Source organism: Leptosomus discolor, chromosome 2 (genome assembly GCF_034619465.1).
Source record: "Leptosomus discolor isolate bLepDis1 chromosome 2, bLepDis1.hap2, whole genome shotgun sequence".
Taxonomy (NCBI): Eukaryota; Metazoa; Chordata; class Aves; order Leptosomiformes; family Leptosomidae; genus Leptosomus; species Leptosomus discolor.
Window position 1 is genome coordinate 125325482 of NC_141392.1, and position 17490 is coordinate 125342971.

At 44.4% G+C, this 17490-nt stretch overlaps 1 protein-coding gene across 1 annotated transcript in view; it reads left to right on the forward strand.

Moving 5' to 3' along the window:
- Positions 1–3962: 3962 nt before the first annotated feature.
- Positions 3963–17490, forward strand: part of KIF13B (kinesin family member 13B) — a 128972-nt gene continuing 115444 nt past the window's right edge. The window contains exons 1-2 of the mRNA XM_086460354.1: positions 3963–3991; positions 14690–14783. Of these exons, the coding sequence (XP_086316480.1) occupies positions 3979–3991; positions 14690–14783 (107 nt within the window). The 5' untranslated portion in view covers positions 3963–3978. The remainder of the gene's footprint in view (positions 3992–14689; positions 14784–17490) is intronic.

Consider the following 17490-nt stretch of genomic DNA (forward strand, 5'->3'; position numbering starts at 1 on the left):
AATCAATCCTTCACTTTCAGAAAGTTCCTGTTAAAATAATAGAGCACAGGAGGTGCCCTGCTAGAATTAATTCGAGCCTCCTGAACCTGTACGTTCGTACAAAGTGTTGCATGAGAAATTTCAGCAATTCCTTTGGAAAAAACCCAACCAAACAAACAAAACCACAGAAATTTCGTAACAAGCAGCATTTTGACACAGCTGATCTGGAGAAATTAATTTTCTGTTTTATCCAGATTTCTTGACCTCTTCTCAATTTCCCTTCGTGCTTCCTTTCTTGATTGCAGTTGAAAGAAATTTGTAATAAACTTGTCTTCTGTTTTTGCCTTAAGTACCTATAGATTTCTACTACTTTATATATTCGTTATCTCCAGACTGAAAAGCAAGATAAACCAGAAAACAAAATTAACGTATCAGAATAAAAGTCATTACCCCAGGGACAGGACAAAACAAAAATCTACAAAAAAATGTACAACAGCAGCAGGTCTTATTTTTTAAATGTTTCACCAAATACTTTTGTGCTGAGGACCTGATCACTCAAGATGCTAAAGAGCTGCTGGATGCCCCGAATGCCTCCCAGTCTCTGTCTGGGACTGGCCCACTTGAGCTCAACTTCTTGCAATAGGGGACCCCAGTGACATTTAAGAGTTTTCATGCAACTAACTGAACGCTGGTGAGATGCTCTGTTTTAGTTTTCCAACACCTGAATGATTTATGGGCAGAAACTGGGTCTACAGCAAATTCATAATTGATGCGTCTCTTTTGATGAGTGGTCTAACAAATGAAAAAATGGATTTAAAATATGCTCGATTTGTGGCTTGGTATGGTGTGGAAGAAGAGACATCCAAAGGACTGTCGTGTTTTCTCGCTTGCCCTGAGATACAATTCTGTCTGGGTGATCTGAGATCTAAACCATTCTGAGATCTAAACCATCCGTGTCTTCTTCTAGATAAAAACAAAAGCCAACTTCTTCCATTGCAGCCTGGTGATACTCACACCCCAAGCATGGCAGTTACGTGGGACACATGAAATCATTTTGGCTTGGTCACTTCTGAATAAAATCAATCCAATTTAGTTGCTCATAAAAAAAAAAAAAAAAAAAAAAAGAATGAGATGAAGGACCTGTTTTTCTCTCCTCCACATCACTGCTTTAATCCCTGCTATGACCAGGTTGGTATAGCAATAACTGTGGCTCCTCAACCTGGTGAAAATAGTGTTGCATTCAGAAACTCGATAAATGAATGGGAGGGCCGAGTAATGCCTCCCCCCCAAGGATGTTTTGTTAATTAAATTAGCATTTAAATAGCCAGAGCTAATCTGGGAAGTCAGCCCCTCATTACAGTAACTAGGAAGGGGGAAAAGAGCTGGAGACAATTCCCTACAAGATGGGGTTAAGTTGGCGTTTCACAAACTATTTGCCCAGCCTGTCCCTCCCAAGTGAAAGCTGCCACCCCCCCCCCTCTTTCCTCCCAGCATAATTAGCATGTTCCAGTGCTGTGAATGGAAACAATATCCTCCCTCCAAGCTGTGCCCCTCCAGGGAGATGCTTCCCACAGATTGTGAGACACCGAGCCAGGGAAAAGGCTTGTCGAGGAATTCACAGTGGGGTAATTACACTGAGGTAGCTTGTGCCAGTGCAAGAGAAGTTGCATTACTGTAATTCATTGCAGGAGGCAGGGGCTTGCATAAAGGCAACGTCCAGAGGCAGGACTGCAGAGAGCCAGAAGTTATTGCTCCCGCACGCCTCCCCAGAGCCCCGACAAAACCCGACGAGCCCCGACAAAACCCAGCGTCGAAGCTGAAGACGGTTCTTTGGGCTCTAAGGATGCCTCCGTCTTTGAAGAAATTTGCAGACCGTAGAAATGATTATACGTGAATCTGGTTCCTCTTTGGCAGTTAGAACTGAAGGAAGGCTAAAAAGGTGATTTTTCAGATTTTAAATAAAATTCTTCATCCTGAGTAGGTAACTGGAGCAAAGCTTGAAGGAATTGCATGCACGTATTTTTTATTGGCCATATACACAGCACTTAAAACACTGTGGCACCTCTTTCTGGCAAATAAAAAGGTCATATGCAATCCTTTCCCCAAAAGACTTACTATTCAGTTTTACATATAACAGAGAGAGTCCAATGATAACTAATAGCAGAGGAGAAGACGCAGGAGGAAGGACTGGATGCATATTGCCAGCAGTACGCACATCTGGCGGGTTTCATCCCATGTATTTAAATCATATTCCAGGTGACTCAACCTGATGTAAAAAACTCCCACCCTCCACTTGCTGCTCCTCGTGCCCAGCTGCAAAGCGGGGATTATATTTATCTCCACCGCAAAGTACTCGGTTTCAGAAAATGTTGGTGCGGTTTGCTGCGGCCCCAGCTGGAAAATACCACAAGAAGTTCAAAGCCCAGTTTCATCCTGTAATTGGATCCTCAAGTTCACAAGTGCAAGAACCAACTGTGCAGGCTGAAAGTGGGACGTCCCCTCTCCCAACGTGAAACCCTCCACAAAACAGGGCTGTGGGGCTGAGCCGCGAGCGCAGCACGCCGAGGAGCCGGTGCTTTCTGCGGCTATGGGCAAAACCTCAACATTTGTTTCAAGCTTTTGCCACCCTGCTTGGTCTGACCTGCTGTTTCTTAATTTTTTGATAAATTCAAGAAGTCTTCTTAACCCTCAGGCTCCCTTGGGATGCTCGTAAGAGCATGGACTTTAACCGTAGCGTTATTTAATGCCAGCATAATATTCATTTTCTCTCTGCCTTGACAAGATTTTCTTCAGGTCAGGCAGGTTTGAAGTGATAGATACTGAGCGCAATTCTTCTGGGCAAAAAGTGCTACCTGTTGAAATCTTATCTCAAAACCACTTGGAAACGTGTTATTTATTTATTTCTGTTCGATGTTGAAGGACCAAAGGAATACAATTTGGAATTCGTTTTTTTTTTCCCTGTCCTTGCTGAAACCTGGCGTTTCAAATTAACACAGAGAGAATCCTTGTTTTGAACTAAAATAGCAGCTACAAGGGTTTTCAACTGTGACCATTTAAATGAGGTTGGGGGGGGGGTTGCATTTTTACATTATAGTTTCGTTCTCGGTCTTTGCCCTCAGTAGCTGTGGTTGAGCAGCTGCCGAGCCATCTAACGGGGATAAATTGTAATATTGTTCAAATCGTCTCTGGTTATTACTGTTGAGCTCTTCTAGCGAGCTGCCTTCGCTGAGCAAATCGCGAGTGTCAGAGGGTGCTCTGTGAAGCCAGGCCCAGGCATCATCTACCGCCATGGTCTGTACCCTGGGTTATGGCTCATGATATTCACTGTGACACGATTTCTGATGGCCAGAAGCCCCACTGGCCCACAAAGCACGGCCATCTGACTGTGTTGCACCCAGATTTTGCGGTGAGGCGAGGTTCGCGGTCTCAGCGGTGACGCAGCTGCCTGTTCCCCACGAAATATCACAGGATTCCCCCCCCAAAAAAGGGCCTGACACGCAGGTGGGGCACCAAGGTGTGATGCTCACCCCAGAGGGTGAGCGGCAGGGTCTGGGGTGACGCTCAGCCCCTCTCCCGTCAGTGGCCTGATGTACAACGCAACCCACCAACGCCATTCGGGGAGCCCCCCACCCCGCAAAACTCCTGTACCCCAGAAGACTACATATCCCAGCATGCAACGCTTCCCCTCCCGGCGGGAGCGGCAGGCAGGCCTACAGCTCCCAGCGAGCAGCGCGCCACGCTGCCCCCCCCGCTCCCGGTGGGCCGCCGCGCTGCACGCTGGGAGCTGTAGTCCGGCCGGACGTTGGCCACGCTCGGTGCCTCCCTCCCACCGCGCCCGGTCTCCCCCCCGCCCTCCTCCGCCCCTCTCCGCGCTCCTCCCCGCGCCGCCGGGTGTCCCTCCGTAGACGGAAGCCGAGGAGGGACGAGGGAGCCGGGGAGGTTGGTCGGAGCGGCGCGATGGGGGACTCCAAAGTGAAGGTGGCGGTGCGCGTCCGCCCCATGAACCGGCGAGGTGAGACCCTCCTCCCTCGGCGACCCCCCCGCTCCCCGGCCCGCTCGGTGTGTGTGTTTGGGGCGGGGGGTGAGGGGAGCGGGCCTGAGGGCAGAGCGGGGCGGGAGGCCGGGGGTGCCTGTCCCCGGGGGTGCCTGTCCCCGGGGGTGCCTGTCCCCGGCCTGTGGGCGTGCAGGTGTGTGTGTCCCGGCGGGTGTACGGGTCGGTAAGGGGGGGGGGGGGGGGTGGTGTTTATTTATTTATTATGCACGCCTGTGTAGGTACAGGTCGGTTTGGAGGCGAAGCCGAGCTGCTGTCACGAAGCAGCTGTCTTCTCTCCCCTCTCCTGACATCTTTTTCCGAAGCTCGCCCTGTTTTGTGGCGCCTTTTTTTTGGGTCTCCCCTCGGGGTACACCCCTCTCCACACCTCTTGCACCTGCCTCACAGCCGGGCTGTGCCCTGTTCCTTGCTGGGAAAGCTCTTCCTTCTTCCTTCTTCCTGCGGTTTGGGGGGGAAAATGCCTCTTTCTGTGTTCTTTTCCTGTGCTAAGTCAGCCCTCAGCTCTCTAACCCCTCTTCTTACCCCTCGGTGACTGAGTGGGACGGAGTTAACCAGGTGACAGAGGCACCGTAAAGACAAAAGAAACAAAAACAAACAAGAAAACCTGGAAGAGGAAACGTGAATTGACAAGATATTCTTTTTGTTGTTGCGTTGGTGGTTTGTTGTGGTGGTGGTTTTTTTTTTTTTTTTCCCCTCAACGAAACTTGCCTAAGGGTTATGTTAATCAGACCGTGGTCTGGGCATCTGTTTAAATGTTTAGTACTTGTCTTAATTAGAAAAACTTGCTCTAGATGATGAGGAAGCAAGTACGAAAAGGCAACTTCAGGCAAGGAATGGGAAGGTGAAGAAGGCAAAAATCCAAGAAACGTGTAGGGTGGCTTTTTTTCCCCGTGTTCGCACAGAAGTATGCCAATAATTCTTTTTTGGGGGGAAAGGGAGTCAAGTGAAGTCAGTTTAATAGCTGAAGCAAAAAGGGGGCGGGGGGGGGAAGCCCTTTACCTTTTATGTGATCTGAAACAAAGATAACTCTTTAATTCCTTTCAATAAATAAGAAAAAGGAAAAAAAAAAAAAAAGGTTGAAGTATTCAGTACAGTATTTCTGTACCTTTTAAAATAAAAGCAGGGGAAACTTAAGTTCATAAGAGCTCTCGAGTCCCACATCCAAAACAGAGGAGACGGAGCTGATGTCCTTGCAGTCTAGTGGGTTAGGGGAATCACGGATATTTTGACCAGAATCTGCATTTTGTTAAATTTTGGGTAGCAGCTCTCAAAACTGAGGAAGGACCCGTCCTTGAGGAGATTGAGTGAGAGTGTGGAGGAGTTGGTGGGAGCTGGGATGGAAAGGCGCTGAAAGGTGGTGCCTTGTTTCAGTGACAGACATGGGCTTTCCTCTTGCTCGTGTCCCTTTCCTGTCATAGGTCATTTCCTTGGCTGTTCCAGACATCATCTGGTGCTGTGGTACTCTTTACCCCAGGGATTATACAATAATTCAGCTTGGAAGGGACCTCTGGAGGTCTCTAGTCCAACCTGCTGCTCAGAGCAGGTCAAATTAGGTGAGGATGCACAGGGTCTCGTTCAGTCGAGTTTTGAATCTCCAAGGATGAATAACGCACCTCTCCCTCCTGGCGTATATTCTACATATGTTCAGCCCCAAGTTTGGGCACGTGTGGTGTTCTTCTAGCTGTTTCCAGCTAGGGACTGAGTTCTGCAGATATATATGTGAGGAAGAAGTGGTGGAAGACAATGGATTTAGAGCAGTACATCTATTTGAAGCTTTGGTCTTGCTGGGGAATTATCCTAACGCTGAGCTGCATGAATCTGGGAGAAGGGGAGAGTGTATCTTGTTATCAGAGCTATTTTCTTCTGTATTAACTTAAAAATGTTACAGACTAGAGAGGAAGGCCGTAGCCTGGTTGTTTGGACACTCATGCAGGAGTGAGGGATGTTTGAGTACAGTCCTGGCTGTTCCTCTGAGAGAAGAGGGACATGAACCCCGTGCTCTTGGCGCGTAGCTCGGCAGTCAGGGCATACCTCTTCCCTGTAAGAACCGCTTTGCAGCTACTAAAGCAGCCCCTTATGTTGTGAGTGATACTTAAATCCATGTAAGTCTAGCCTAAAAGATCAATGTCTCTTTCTCCCTGAAACAAAATGTCCTGAAATTGATTTTTTTTTTTTTTTTTGAGCAGATTATTTGTCACTGTCCAGATGTTTTGGTCAGTTCTAAACAACTGATACCTCCATGTAGTATTTCTGATGCTCCTAGAATTTACAGAAACAACGTGATATGAAGCTTAGTAGTTTTCTTACCTATTTAATGTTAATTTAAGAATTTGTGTAACTGATTTTCTGAAGAGTCATCCAGTTGCACGACTTCTGTGGCTTTGCTTTTTTAATAGGCTTTGAGGCAAGAGGCAGCTTTCTTGGAAGCTCTCTAATATGCACTTTGTTCTAAGTAGTATTTGTATGAAGGTCTGGGGCTTTGGACCTGAAGCAAGTATTTGTTTTCTTCAGGGTCACGAGTAATGTTCTTTCCTTCCCGCTGCACCAAAGGGCTTAAAATTGCAAACCTGTCAGATGGTTACAACTGTTGAAATTTAAGTTTTGGAATATTCTCAGTGTTTACTTGTGGCCGTGGCGGTTGTCTTTAGCGTTTGAATTATGAATTTCTTAAGGCGAGGGTTTATTAGGTTAATAAAAGCGGTGTGTTCAGCTATTACTAATTTATACCGCTCATAAAAGTGTAATAGGTTCCTTGCGTGCCACGTCGAAGGGATTTCTGTATCAAATAGTTGGGTGTTCATAGTACTCACGTTTCAGGGTGATAGTATTGAGGGTCCTGCTTCATTCTCATGTGAAGTGGTAATCTGTAAACTAAGTTTGCAGTAGTAATTTTTAGCAGTGAGGGGAAGCGTTTGTGATTGTACTTGGGTTTCTTGTTTTGTTCGGTTTTGTTGTTTTTTTTTTTTTGTCTAGGTTACTTTTTGCATCTTGCTTCAAAGGGGACCCCAGTCCTACAAACCACGCGTGGCAGCCGTGCTCTTGTAGAACTGCTGCTACGGCGGCGCGCTTGCAGCGTCACGTCTGAAGCTGTAGGCTCTGCTAGGTAGCAACTGGGACTTGTTCTTGTGCGTGCTTTCTGCTTTGCAAACTGGGATCTCGATCAGCGCGCTCTTTTCGATTAAATAATTCAGTGCTGGTTTGTTAGGGGAGACTCTTCGTCTTCTGTTTTCTTGGTTTTGTCCTTCACTGAAGTATTTCCTAGTGCGCTGCTTTTTTCAGATGGGTTTTTGATAACGCTCAGTAAGTTCTTTGGCTGTTGTATTTTAGAGTTGCTGTGGATTTCCTTTGATGACTGTTGTCAGTGTTTGACTTCACTTAGCAGATGTTCGTTATATTTCAGGTAAATGCTGTGCAAAGCTCAAGCCATGCCAGGAAGCAAAGCAAAAAGACAGCTGGAGGCTTTTTAATTAAGATTTGTCTTGCTGAGTATTTTGTTTTCAGGTGCCGTTGGTGTACAGGTATCCCATAAGTACATTTAAGTCCTTGTGTTTCCCTGTGCCTTTGAATCAATTCAGTGTAGTGTTAATTAAAATATGACATATTTATCAGTACTAAAAGAATATGACTTGCGCTCAAGGGTATGGCTCATGACACCTAAAGCCAGTCAAAACCACTGCTGTTGTGTTGCTACGTCTCACTTGGGTTAATACTTCACTGTTTGAACAAGAAAGGCAGGAAACTACCTGCAAAAAATAAGGTGTTTAGTGCTTGGAATGAATTTATTGAGGAGCAATAGAAGTACCGGTGCTGGCACGAGGGTGGGTGGTGGCGTTACACAGCTCGGGTGGGGAGTGGTGGTGTGGGTGTGCCGGGTCAGGTTTAAACAGTAAGGGACCGCAGCCTGTGTTCTGGCTACGCTGCCAGATTAAACTCTTTGCTGTATTGTGGCGCAAGATCTACAGCTTCCAGTTTCAATATCTAGATTTTTCTGTAAATATACGTTCAGGTGTCTGTTAGGTTGATGAGTATATTCATCCAGGGTGCGTTCAAACAGGAATCTTCTTGTGCTTTGATGATAAAGATTCTGTCTCCAGTGCTTGTAAGGAAGGAATTGGCTTCAAGCTTCTGACCACGGTGTTAGGTGCTAATTTTATGTCCTCCTGTTCTTTGGAGGAGGCTGCATTTCCAGTCACTGGAAATGTTCTTTGGTTTTGGGAGAGGAGGCGGGGGTTCTCGTGGTGGTTTTGCTTGGTTTTTCCACTGGAGATTCCAACAGAAACAATTTCTTTATAAATTGAAGTGTTTGCAAGCAGTCTTATAAGATTAATTATGGTATTATAGTAAATGAAACGGCACCTGTTGTGTCCTGGTGGCAATATGTGTAACACAAGACATTTCGTCACCATTATCCTTGTCATACATGACCTCCTACAGTTTTTAATATTCCCTGGTGATTGCTGATAGCCTATAAAATGGTGTTTGAGCAGGCTTAACCTAGAGGTGACAAATGGGGAAAGCACGTAGAGTTAGTGTTTCATCTTGCGTTCCTCAGTAAGGCAATTGTATTTTAAGAACTCCTGAGGTGTTACGAGCTTGTTCCCCACAGCTAAAGTCTCCGGTGAGACTACCAGTCAGTCCAACGTGGATGCCACAAAGGCAAACAATTCTTGTGCTGATTACATCTTTAAGCTAGCCTAAAGTGCAGCATGGGATTACCTTGCTGCTCTGGTTTCACGTTTGCTTGCTCCACCTGAAGTCGACAGAAGATCAGATACACACACAGCGAATTGTTCTGCCTGGGCTTTTGGGTGGTTGGTGGCAGAGCAAACACTATTGCATTTTGTTCCTGTTATCTCTGAAGCCCGGAGCAAAGCAGCAGCGCTGAGTTGTGAACTTCCTCAGAGCTCTTTGCTGCCTCAGAGGGTCACCAGACTGATTGATTTACTTAGTGTCTGCGAGCTGAGCAGCTCATGGAGCGGCAGAACTGACTGTGGGTAAGGTTAATGTCCAGATACACCCAGTGCCTTTACTAAAGCTGTTTGGCAAGCTCATTTCTTGCGGAAAATGAACCAGCAGAAGATGGAATATATATTTTTGGACAATGTAGTGTTAACACGTGAGGAGAGCTTGCTTGCGTTCAGCGTGCTCATGAGTTTGACTTGACTTACAACTGATCGTCGAGATCAGATAGTGTTGTGAGCTCTTCCAGATGCACTCATACATATTTAATGATCTTTAATTGCTGCAAACTGAAAATTTCATGAATTATATTTGCACAGTTCGCATATATAGCAGAGAAGCTTGAAAGATGCCTGCGTTGACTTCATGTTGGGAGACTTAAGGGACAAGTCAAATTACTGCATTTTTGACCAGAATGTATCAGTCACTATGTCTTACAATTAACTCCCTAAAAATGCAATTACACCATTTTTTTTTTTCAATTTAAGCTCTTAGCATTGTCGTTTAGATGTAAGTTACTGCCACACTCTCTCATACAGTCACTTAGTTTTTCCTTTATTTGCGTTGGCCTCTGCATAGCAAAGGGCAAAGAGAAAAGTCACTCTAAGGCAACGAATAGTGGCAGGGCGACTTGAGGACCTGTTGTGTTTGAACTTCCTTTCAGCTTTCTTTTTCAAACAAACAAAAAAACCCCACAAACAGTAGCCTCTGGGTTTTGGGTTTTTTTTTTAGCAGGCATTCGTTTAATTTGTGATAAATAAACTTTTGAATATTTTTAAGTTACTATTTAAACACTTCTCTGTGTTATTGTCGTTTGCTTTTTTGGACCAAGAAAGGTACAAGAAACCAACTGTAATTTCTTATTCAATGCAGCTTGAAGGCTCAGGCCACAACATTCCAGTTCTAACCTTCAAGGGAATGTTAATCTCCTGAAAATCTACTGGCAATTTAAAATATAAAATTTATATTGTCTGTCTTTACAGGAGATTATTTTGAGCTTTTGTATTTGGGGCCAGTTTTGGCTTATGAGCTTAGTACGTGCACTTTAAACCTTTCATATTTTGTTTTTTATACTTCAGTTAGCTTTTCTAAAACTCTACAAGACCAGCCGTGCTCCTGTCGAGCTTAATGTCGTCTCCAAGGGGACCTTAGGCGTCAGTGCAGGTGTAGCTGTCCTAAACCTGTAGTGGGACCAGGAGGAATCTGTCACAGGCTTTGTTCAACCTGTGTTATGACACTGGGCTCACATCTTTGTTTCAATGGGGTTTAGGATCAAATGGTATTTGAAAGGGCTGAAAAATCCTGTCAACCATCAGAAACTAATTTCTTATATTGAAATCGGATGGGAAAATCTATATGAAAATAAGGGCTCTTGATGAATCGGGAAATGCTTTCCTTTCATTCATCTTGTACAATGTGAAAAACCAGAGTATATAAAGAGGAAAATAGGGAAGGTCAAGTAAGTTGTAACAGACTTTTCAGCTACTGTGGCTGTTGTACTAAAAGCCAGGACGATGCCATGGTCCCAACCACTAGTTTAATAAATTGGAGACAAACTTATTTACTCTGTCATTTTTAAGATTATTTCAAGCTGTCTGTCAGGATCATTTCATTTGGTTCTGAAGTACAGCAGCCTTGAAGGTGGGATGTCTTTTTTGGGTAGTGGCTGAAAGAGCTCCAGTATCAGTGTGTGGCACTTCGGGTGTTTTCCTTACGCCACCTGATGCAGCTGGGTTTGGTTCCGTACCCCACCAGAGTGAGCTGGGTACCTCAATATCCAGCCAGGATTGTCCTTAGTTGCAGCTGATCCATAAACGAAGATGGAGGTTTCCCAGAGCTGAAAACATCTGACATTTTCCAAAATCCTCCTCCTCTCCCCTTCCTCCAGGATTCACGTGCGCTCTTTATCTCTGCCCCAGACCTGTTTCTTACATTTTAAAGTTGCACCTTTGCTAGTGTTTCCTAACACTGTTGTGGAAATTCTGCTGCATTGAGTTTATGATTACCAGAGGTGTGACTGCTATTACAGAGGGAATGTAAACTCCTACCTGTTGTTGGGAATATACCAGTGCCTGCTGAATCCACCACTGCACGCAGTGGTATGGTGCTGCTGGTTTTGCTTTTCCTGCTCTCTCTTGCCCGCTGACTTTTCCACCCTGTTTGAAACGCGCTGGATTTCTTAAGCGGGAGGAAAAAGTGCGAAGCATCTGTGGGTGGTGTGACTTCTTTGTACAGCACCTGTGAGGCTTGTCAAAGGAGAAGTCATTTAGGATGTGCACGAGTGTGGCGTCAGCTAAGATCTGCATCGCTTGAACCCCAGTTTTTATTGTCTTGGAAAACTTTTGAGGAGTTGAAAAATCAAGGGGAATGGGAAGGAGAATGGCCTCCAAGCCCCACCTTCCAGTTTCACAAGTCAAATGTCATCCAAGAGGCTCTCTGGGAGTAGCTTGGACGCACGTGATTTAATGCTTATTCTCGCACTCAGCCCAGCTTTGCTTAACACTTCTACAGCTATGGCACGTAAGTGTGGAAAAGTGACTCAGATATGTGTTACCCTTTTATTATGGACGTCACAGCTCTCTTACTCCGAAGCTATGAAAGAGGCTTTCATTCCCTGCAATAAATGTTTCTTGAGATGTTGAGAGTTGGAGTTTGAATTTTTCGAAAAGCAATTAGTTGATTAGTTTGATTTGATGAAGCGAGTGAGTAGTTGATCATGTTTGCTTGGTAATGACTGATGGCAGAAGCAAGTTAGCAATAATAATAGGTGAGGTTTAAAATCTTGTTGAGCTACAAGATCTGTGATAAATCTCCAAAGTTTGACAGTGAGCCGCTTCTGTCATCTTTTAACTTCTCCTAAATTTTGTGCTGCTTGAAAAAAAAAAAAAACAAAACTGTATAGTTGAAAGAAATAATAATACCAACCCTTAACAAATAAGTCCGTACTACAAGGTGAACTAATTGGTGTTTTGGATGTGCATGCTTGTCATCTTATCTTGATGCATCCTAATTTTGCTTGTTGTTCAGGGACAGCAAGTACACTGCCTACTTAGGAGGCACTGAAACTAGTAAAAGTAAGGGTGGAGTCAGCGTGTGATCATATCCAAAAGAGCAGGAAGATAATTTGTCTATAAGGCTAACCTGCTTTAGAAATATTAAAAACTTAATGAGGTGGAAATTATGATGGTGTGATTTTCACTGGTGGCTAATACAAGATTCATCTCTTAACCTACCAGAAGCATTAAAGAAATCAGAAGTCAGTCGAAGAACGTACTTTGTAATGGAGCCAGAATTTGTAGAAAGTGTGTGATGTGCTATTAAAACAGAATTTCAACTATTTCTTCAGCTAAAAGGATGGCTGCCATGTGAATCTTTTGCCAGGGTAACTGGGATAAGTAGCCTTAAGGATACATAACCCAGCTTAGAGGCTGCATGGAACTGTTTCTTAGGGGTTCATTTCATGGAGCACCATGAGCTGATGTAGCAGTTCATCTCTGCTGGGAGAGGGTCTCATTCCTCTGCCTCCCCTCTTCCCTCCCACTCCATGCTGGTCTACCCACTTGTTTCCATGGCCTTTGATGCTCTTCAGACCTTTCACTGGGCTGATGGAGCTTTCTGTGTTTCATGTCGGGGAGCTTTCTGCCGCTGAAGTAACTTAAAGTGACTTAGAGAGGAGTCTGCTGAGCGTGGTCGTGGTAGAAAGTGAGTGACAGACCCAGGTAGCCAGAAGGAAGGACTGAGCCCTCCCTGTTTGGCAACAGCTGTTAGGTCGGCTCACCACATCTTCCAAAACCGTGCTGTCCCGTCTGCAGGGTGCCTAGGTGAGGGATCTTAGTCACCTCTGTGATGGTGATAATCAGACAAGGTGTGCTGTACGTGACAAATTGGCTTTGAATCCTCCTTCTTCTCCTGTGAGGAGAAATGACTTGAAGGAACTCTTGTGTCCTGTCTGTGTGCTTTCTTCAAGGTGTTTCACAAAGAGAGGCTTAATGAATACTAGCAAGACCTTGAGTTCACCGGGCAGTCGTGGATGCAAAACCTCCCTCAGCATTCTCTCTGAAGAGATGGATCAAAAACCGTGATAGAGACCAAACTGTTTATGTGCAGAGTGTGCATACCTTGTGCTTTGCCTACGGGAGGTAGCATGTAGAAACCTTCTTCGGGAGCTGAGGAAAAGCAGGTCACTGCAACACAGAATGTTAATCACTAACCAGCCAGACCAAGATAAAGTGGCTTGCCAGATATGGGATGTAGGAAGAGTATAATTTATCTAAGCAAGCGTGTATTGCATATTAATGATAGGTAAGTTGTCTTTCAGGGTGTGGAGAGAAATTAAAATAAACACTAGCTTCTGAAACTTGTCTGTCTCTTCCTGCTACAAAAGCACAGTTTAATAACAGAGGAGTAGCTTTATTCAGAAGGATTTCAGTTTCATGTGACTGCCTTTTATGAGCAGTAATCTTGAGCTTTGGCTTGCTTTGTTGTTTCAAGTAGCAAAAGGCTATAACATTTCTCTCAAAAAATGTCAATGGAAGAAACTTCCCCTTATTATGTTATTTAACAGGAGCAAGAAGTCTGCGAGGTGCTGTGCAATAATTAAGCTCTGCAGCCTTTGCCTGAGAGATTTTCAGTCTGAGTTTATAAGGTGCTGTAAGGTGAAAGAGCAAGTACAGGTGACAAAGAAGGAAAGAGCAGAGATGAAGGAGGATGAGGATTATAATTAACATGATTAGACGGGAGCATATTTCGGTGATTCAGCTGAAGCGTTGAACCCCGTGTGGAGGTTGTGCAGCGTAGCCCCTCGTCATCACAGCGTGTCAGGGTGTTGCAGAGTGCCTGCTGGGTGTGATGAGCGTGTCATCTTGATAGGTATCGGCATTTGGGTGCACTCCCCAGGGTCAGCATCGGAGTTTAAGAACACAGGACTGGTTTCTCTCCAGGCCCCTGTGGTCTGTAGGCAGTGACTGTGATTGCAAGTGGCCGTGTGCTTTTTCTTCTCTCGAACTCCATTTGTCATTGGGTGGATACCCTGGACAGTTGTCAGTGTGATCTGAAGCTTTTATTTTGTTTCCCTCTCCTCTACGGCTGAGATTTCTCATGCATTCCAAATATTCTTATTACTCATAGTCTATATCCCAGTGCTTGGCGTCATTTGGGAGAGTTCCAGCTGACTGGGAGCCTGTGGGGAAGGATAAGCCCTTTTCTACACGCTCGCACCTAAATTATTTTTGATGGGACTTGAATTTCTCTAAGCAGGTGCCCCAGGACTGACAGCTGGCACGGCGTGCTGCGGTGTCGCAGCAGTGGCCAGGGAAAATGTGCTGCAGATGGTAGGGGCAGCTTTCCCTCCGAGCGTGTGAGGCATTGAGAGAGCAGTAAGAAGAGCTGTCAAAGTAGTACCGTGCCTAATGGTTCTTTCCCCAGAAGAAATTTCATACTGCCTTGTATATGCTGATTGTCCTTCAGTAAAACCCAAGTGCTTGCTCTTGTTTTGAAAAGAGTGCATGCTTTAAAGCTGGACAGGATCCATCCCATCAGAATATCTCTAGAAGTGGAATTTGGCAATAGTCCTGTTTCTATTCTCTAGCTGATGGGTGGCTGTCAGGCTGCATGAATAAATTTGGTGTCTGGAGGAAGTAATGGTGTATATAATCCTAGTGCTTTAGGAGCAGCACTTGACACTTTCTCATTTCTTTGTAGAGCTTGATCTGCATACAAAATGTGTGGTGGATGTGGATGCAAACAAGGTTATTCTTCATCCGGTAAACACCAACCTTTCAAAAGGAGATGCCAGGTAAGATTTTTGAATTAGGAAGGGCAGGTTTCATAAATTAAATATGAGGCTAACAACTAGGAAATGTAGGCCTTGGTAGAGGGCTTTCTGTTTAAAAAATAATATATATTCTTTCTGCAACGTAATTGCCATTATCTATACAATAAGGCTGATTTTACCGTGCTGGGAAGATACCTTGAAAACCTAGTGCTCACTGCATGTGCTTCCTGCTCTGAACAACGTGTTGGCAATTAGTGGGTCTGTGACCTGTTTCATTTCTTCTCATATGCTGTTACGGAACAGGAGAAATTTAAACCCGCAAAATAATTTGAGCGGGGCACACTTTGTCATTTTGGAATGAAATTAATTTTCACAATTGCTTTCTCATAAGGGGCTTGTATTTATCGTGTAAGAAGGGGAATGGGAACATGCTGGAGAGGTATAGTTGTAGGAGTATCTTGACAGTGGGGTATTACATACATCAAAATACTCGGAAAGGTGGCTTTGGGGACCAATTTATGTTGGAACTGGCATCAATTTGTTTAAACTACTGTGAAACTGAAAAGTCCTGTAAGAATTGATATGGTTAAGGTTTGACTACTTAATTTACTGCTTGTTTGCAAAGGTAGGAAATGAAAAAAATGAATGCATGAAATGAAATAACAGGGGTGCAGGAAAAGGCAAAACCCGTTACTGGACACCTACAGTCAATCATGATCTGTTTTCTGGGGAAAAAAAGAAAAAGGAAGCGGTCTTAAGGGTGACAGAAAGGAGAAAAAAATCGGTTAAACACATAGAAAAGCTTTGTTTAAATGCAACGGTATGAAAGCTTTTTCATGTAAAGCTGAACTGTATGTCAGTGGTCAAAGGGTTCTTTACCTGATCTCGGATAATTTAAACTTCTCAAACCCAAGTGGTAGTAAGTGGAAAAGCAAAGAGATCATCAGGTGCAATATGTACTTCCTCTTGTCATCAGCTGGAAAACTTACTGCAGACAGCGGGACTGGAGCTTTAATAAGTTACTTGAAATCAAAGAGGCTGTGTGTGGTGGGGTGTTCTTGTTTGTATCAATATCTGTCTTCTCCAGAAACACGTGTATTGTTTAGCTGCCAAATACCTATGTCGATTTGAGCCTTTAAAACCGCTAAAGATGGCAGGACATTGAGATTCTCAGATTCCCAGTCAGCCAGAGCCGTATTAAGAATGTTATTCATAGTTTCTATAAAATGTGGCAGCCAATCAAATGCTGCATAGTTTATACTCCCTAATATATGTTTTAAAAAAAACGTTCCTACTGCAACCATGAGAGAACACAGCATGCAAATCGTGCCCCCTGGCAAGGGACGAATCGGTTGGCAATTGCGTTGACGTCCCAGACAAGATGGTGAGCCCGGTGTGAGAAACCAGTGTGCCAGACCGAAGAATACTTCATTTGCATTTCCACAAATACCCATTGCTAATCTAAGCAGGAAGCATAGTAAATTTATATGGGGTGATTTAATGGAAGAGGGGAAAAGGAGAGGCCCATTAACTGCACTAAAGGTTTGCCTGCAAACAGTGAGACAACATATCTCAAACATAGTTGGAGTAGCGAGGGTTTGGAACAGGGTCCTGTCTTGCACGTAATACCCTTGAGAGAGGCTGCTGCTAAATTGTCTTGGCTTCTGCAGCACCATCAGAGGAATCTTAAATATCCACTCAAGGAAAAGGTTAGTTTTAGTTACAGTTCTTCTGAGTCTGGGGGGTAATTTGTGCTCAGGTTCTGCTTCCAAATCCCCCGTCAACAACTTTGCCTTGTGCTATGAAACCATTCATTTTGATTTCAGACTTGTCTAGTGCGTAAAGTGAGCTGAAGGAGTGCTGGCAAACCTAGAGTGCTTTTAATTAAAGAGAGAAAAGTAAATAATATTGTAAATACACTCTTTAGGTGCTTGCAAAGCAAGATAAGTTTGAAAAATCTTAAGAGCTCTGCTGCATTTCTCGTTAAGGTGCCAGGTCAATTTAGGAACGGGGAAAAGAATTTTAGAAACAGAAATCTGTGCTGTTGCATCCCTGCTTGTCCTGACTCAGCTGTGCGCTGGCAGGGAGTGACATTTGGAGAAACAACTGCTGGTTTTTGGAAATACGCATGTTTTCCCGCCTCCGTCCTCTCAGTAGAAACCAAGTCTGGGAGCTGGGTAGGTGTCACTAAATAGTTTAATGGGTGAATTTAGCCTGTGTCACAGTTACACGTGTTTGTCCTGTTTCCCCAAGTGGTCCCTGCAGGCCAGAGACCTACGTAATGGCTCTGTCCCCCTGCCAAAAATCTCTACCAGTTAAAATGGCAAATACCTGACATACCGTTAGCAGTTGTCTCTGAGGTAAAGAGGAGAAGCAGGCTTTGGAGTTCTGAAGTGATACACCCACCTGTCCCGACTTCCCAGGGGACCCGGGAATGAACGTGTACAGAACAAGTCAGAAATGTCCGCTCTCTTTGTGTACTTCATCTTTTGACAGATACCCAACCTGAGGTGTGTGGGACCTGACTTGCAGAGATAGCGATTGTGTTGATGTCATTGCCACTGAAACATTTTCAGGTCTTCAAAAAAAGAGCGTCTCTAGCTGTTTCAAACGTTGCATTAAAAGTTAAGGAGTGTTTTGAAAATCTAACTGATTGACCTCACTTTCTCCTGCGTCTACAAACTGAATATATTATTACACATTTCTCTAGTCTTGAGGATTAATAAAT